Source organism: Macrosteles quadrilineatus, unplaced genomic scaffold (assembly GCF_028750875.1).
Source record: "Macrosteles quadrilineatus isolate MER2022 unplaced genomic scaffold, UCM_ALF_1.0 Scaffold_2__2_contigs__length_208266976, whole genome shotgun sequence".
In the NCBI taxonomy this organism is placed as follows: Eukaryota; Metazoa; Arthropoda; class Insecta; order Hemiptera; family Cicadellidae; genus Macrosteles; species Macrosteles quadrilineatus.
The window spans coordinates 200,509,522-200,513,769 of record NW_026542595.1 but is presented as its reverse complement, the minus strand read 5'-3'; the positions used below and the strand labels follow the sequence as shown (position 1 = coordinate 200,513,769).

The 4,248-nt window shown below is 30.5% G+C and overlaps 1 protein-coding gene across 1 annotated transcript; it reads right to left on the bottom strand.

Annotated features, from left to right (window-relative positions):
* Nucleotides 1-458: 458 nt before the first annotated feature.
* LOC128985269 (peptidoglycan-recognition protein 1-like) lies at nt 459-4,030 on the bottom strand. The gene is made up of 4 exons (XM_054404660.1): nt 4,004-4,030; nt 3,081-3,315; nt 1,328-1,455; nt 459-556 (listed from the first exon to the last, which is right to left on the bottom strand). The coding sequence occupies exons 2-4, from the start codon at nt 3,308-3,310 to the stop codon at nt 459-461; spliced, it is 456 nt and encodes a 151-aa protein (XP_054260635.1). The 5' UTR covers nt 3,311-3,315; nt 4,004-4,030.
* Between the last annotated feature and the right edge of the window lie 218 nt (nt 4,031-4,248).

The window sequence follows — 4,248 nt, the reverse complement described above, 5'->3', positions numbered from 1 at the left end:
TTAAAAGTTATAGTATTTTTTTAAGATTTTATCTTAAAAGCTGTTCAGAGACACACTGAATATCTGTACTACTACTTCTACACTAGGATACACACACAAAATACAATTTACAAAACACGAAATAACTTTCATTTTTAATGAGAAAATTATGCAAAACATTTTTGTTTGTCGTCCAGACTCTATGAAACTTTTATTCTCAATTTGCAAAACCATGAAACTATGCTATGGACAGGCAGACGACCTAGCAGCTTCGTCATAGGCTTCGATTGATAATGATCGATTAGATAATGCATCCGTTCTACTCCGCAGCCTGCATGTCTTTACATATATTATTTATGCTCTGTTCAATTTTAACGATAATTTCACTATAGTAAACCACTAGACAAAATGATTTGCTTAAAATACGCATTTTGTTTTATTATTTTAAAAGCAAATATAAAAATATAAATTTACAAAGTCTACCAATAATGGGCATGTTTCGCTAGATATTTCAACTCAATTCCTAGGTTGAGGAGCTTCCACTGAGCATCGTACATGGCGTCTGGGCGAAGTTCCTCTGTTGGGAACAAAAAACATATTGTATTAAAGAAATTGCGAAAAATTCGATAATCATACATAAATAACTATTTTAAATATAATCCTTCTGGCGAAAACACCTTTTTTCAATTTCACAGCCGTCCAAAGTCTCCAACCTAGCCAAGAATGGTATACCCCTATTTGTAAACCATTATATAATACCATATCTGAGGCAGTAAAAATGTGTTTAGCAAGTCATATCAACTCGAATTATTCCAAAACCTACTTTTGATTATTTTTTCAGTAAATACATTATTCATCTTTCATTTAAGCCTAACTTGAATGTATTTGCTGGATCCGTATATTTCGTATATTAAACATTTTTATAGTTAACGAATGTGCTGTTCGCTAAGTGTGTGATACAAAAATGAAATATTAACCTTCACACAACGTAAACTATTTTTTAGTTTCATTTAATAGATAAATTATGTACTGTACTCCTCTTACAACAAAAAGTGCACATATCTTTAGTCAAAACTATCTAGTTGAAATTATTTACTTAAAAAATTAATACGTGTATAGATTACATAAAGTTATAATTTATACGATTTATCATTACAGGAAAGTATACGGTTTTGTGAATGCATTGCAGTTCAGGAGAACAAATAATCTACTTTTGTTAAAATACACTAATGGTATTGGTGTTATTCGTTTTCATAATACTGTGACTTATATTTTTACAAGATAAAACAATTTTAGTAGCTTGTAAAGTTAGCCTATAATTTATCATTCTATTTTACATCTAACTTACTTCTGAAATTGCCGATGCAAGCGAAGTCCAGCATTTGCCCATCCATGGATGGAAACTGGTCTAGATGGTGAGGACGAAAATTCCAACCCCGTCCCTCATAGATCGTTCCATCATCCCCTATCAGAAAACTGTGAAAGATAGCAATGAGTAGGCAAAATCAAACCATCGTTTTTTTCCTTTTTAAATATAAAAGACATTTACAAATGGGGATTATAAAAGTTTTAAAGGAGTCCTAAAATGTCAAAAAATGGAAAATTTTATATGGAATAACTGCAGTAATTAAGTGTTATAAATCTATGAATTTATTATTCATATGAAGTTCTCTCACTAGAAAATTTAAATGTGGTAAGCTGAGTATTAATAAATGTTCCAAAGAAAGGTTACACGTGTTTCTCTTTTTAGCCAATCAAAATTCAATATTATAGAAATGGCATACGTCAAGTTTTACGTTACATTTGTTATATAAGGCAGGTATTATTAAAACATTGATTATTGAGAGCATGCACTGCAATGCACCTTTGCTTTTAGCTAATACATAACTTAATTGTGAATATAAACAATATTTTATCCTAAAATTTCAAAACGTATTTCTTTCCTTTACATTCATATTTTAAATTTAACTTGATGATAAACACAAAGAGCTGAAGAGACAGGTTTGGGTGCAATTAGAATCGTCTGTCAACGTAAAAAGCTCCTAATTAAAATGTCTGGAAATCTTACCAAGCAGACAATTAGAAAATACTTGCAACGAATAATCCTTTGTTACATGGATGGGCCTTTTTAACAACCTAATTTCTGAGAACCTATTTTTTTGATAAATAAAACTGCCATTGCGTTGATAAAATTCCACGGCAAAAGGCTAATAGTTTTTTTTTACTGTTATACTTACTTTGAGACAGTTATTTGCGTATTTTAGGTTATATATTCGTTAATAATGAGTATATAGTTAATTGTGCGTAAATCTGAATGTTTTTACCGGCTAAGATTGGTTGTTCCTTTAGTTAGGACCATTTATTATGAGACACAAGATCAAGTTCTCATGGGCCAGTTTATAAATTTCAAACAGTTATTACACTTTTCAGGGTCCTACTAGCAAGATTTTCACAATCTTGACTACAATAACCAAAAATCTAAATAACTGCTACTGAATTTAATAACATTTCCATTTTATCATAGTTATCTCCATTTTTTTATTAGTCACATAAACGCACAGGTCGGTAAACTAATGTAATTTAGCCTACTATCAAGATGGCTTAAAGCAACAAAAAGTAAAGCCTAAGTATCGTGTCTGGTTATTTATGATGAACCAGATGGCTCAGTAACTCAGTACAATCAGTAATTTTAAAAACCAATCTATCTAACTTTCAGACTTGTTTTTATAAAATTACGGAATAAGAGCATGTGTCCTTTGTACTTTAGCACAAAACCATTCGAAACAGATGAGATTTTCTTTTCTATTTTCTTTTAATATACCTGTTCAAAAAAATTTTGGTTTATTATTATAGTGTTAGAAATCTCAATTTAAATGGACTTAACTTTGCATTGGGATGAAAGTGGTTAAAAGTTTTTTTGTCTGTACTATTCTCGAAAATGTCACTTTTGTGCATTATCGAGCCATGCAGTTAAACGATCCCTATATGATCGTTATATGATGAGTCCCTGTAAAACTTCATTTGGAGATCATGTCATGTTGCCTTTGTCTGGAACCCCATATAAGTATATGAGTAAAATTATGTATACCCATTTGACGGACTTGTATTTAATGTCGGTACATCCGTCCTTCATGTCTCGATCCTGCATGTCCCGGAGTATTCTGGAACACTCTTCCTTGTTGGAACACCTCGGCGCGTGCGAGTTGATGGTGAGGAACACATATATGATTGGGTGACGTATAGGTTTGTTCCCAGTGTGTTCCACAGCTCCCCACTCGGCTCGGGACACAACGGACGCCTTTTCGGGCTGGGTGGAAAGTGTTCTATACATGTGTGCTACGGAAAAGTTCTGTGGTTTTATTACATAATTTGTTATAAGAAAGTTGAATGTTTAAATGAGGTAGTTATTAAGAAAGAATGGGGACAATATTACTGTGTGATGGATTTTATAAATATTTGGCACATCAATAAGGATCCTCTATAAGTATACAGTTTTTCATGAATCAGCAGCAATATACTTAAAAATTCTAAACATGGTATTTCGTTTGATTTTTTGGCTTAATTCGTCATAAATTAATTTTGTGAAAAAAGAGAAATCCAATCATAGGCTATATGAACAACTTATCGCAGGGATAACAGAAAGTGAATTCTAAAAATATTAGTATTTCTGTTATTAATACATAATTTATCAAGCTGAAAAGTCATAATCACTAAGTCATAATACGAATCTACAAGACATGTTGCAAGTTAAATCCAAATTGTAATAATTTTCAACTAACTATTATAATGAAAAATAACTAAATTATATAAAACTATTTATATGACACACTGAATAACCCTAATAGTATTAATAAATAAGGAGTAAAATATATATTTACAAGTCCTTAATAGTTTTGTTATCTTTATTTTTACCTCATAATAATATAAAAAAGAAAAACCTCTTGCAATTAAGTTACAATAATTTTGCCTGATAATATAGTGTTATTGTAATGTTTCTATGTAATAAAAATTAATAATAACTTACCATAAAGATTTGATCTGAATCCATGGTTTTGATTAAATAATCTGTCGTCAAGAAAAACTAAACATACTGGAATCAAAAAGCTGTTGTAGTCATGTGTTTAATTTATCTAGACTGCATAAGTTATTAGTTTCCCTGATAGTATTATCTAGTTTCGGTCATTATCTACGTGATAGTACGTCATTCCTTAACAGTACATTAGTAGTTCCGATTACAACAAAAAAAAAATTATTAACGAGCTTTTAAAT

Bases quoted from the DNA above. Each gene is read 5' to 3' on its own strand.
- LOC128985269 (XM_054404660.1), bottom strand. From the start codon at position 3,310: ATGTATAGAACACTTTCCACCCAGCCCGAAAAGGCGTCCGTTGTGTCC. The intron at 1,456-3,080 runs GTCCGTCAAATG...TATCTTTCACAG, and splicing joins TGTACCGACATTAAATACAA to TTTTCTGATAGGGGATGATG. The intron at 557-1,327 runs GTAAGTTAGATG...TGTTCCCAACAG, and splicing joins TTGCATCGGCAATTTCAGAA to AGGAACTTCGCCCAGACGCC.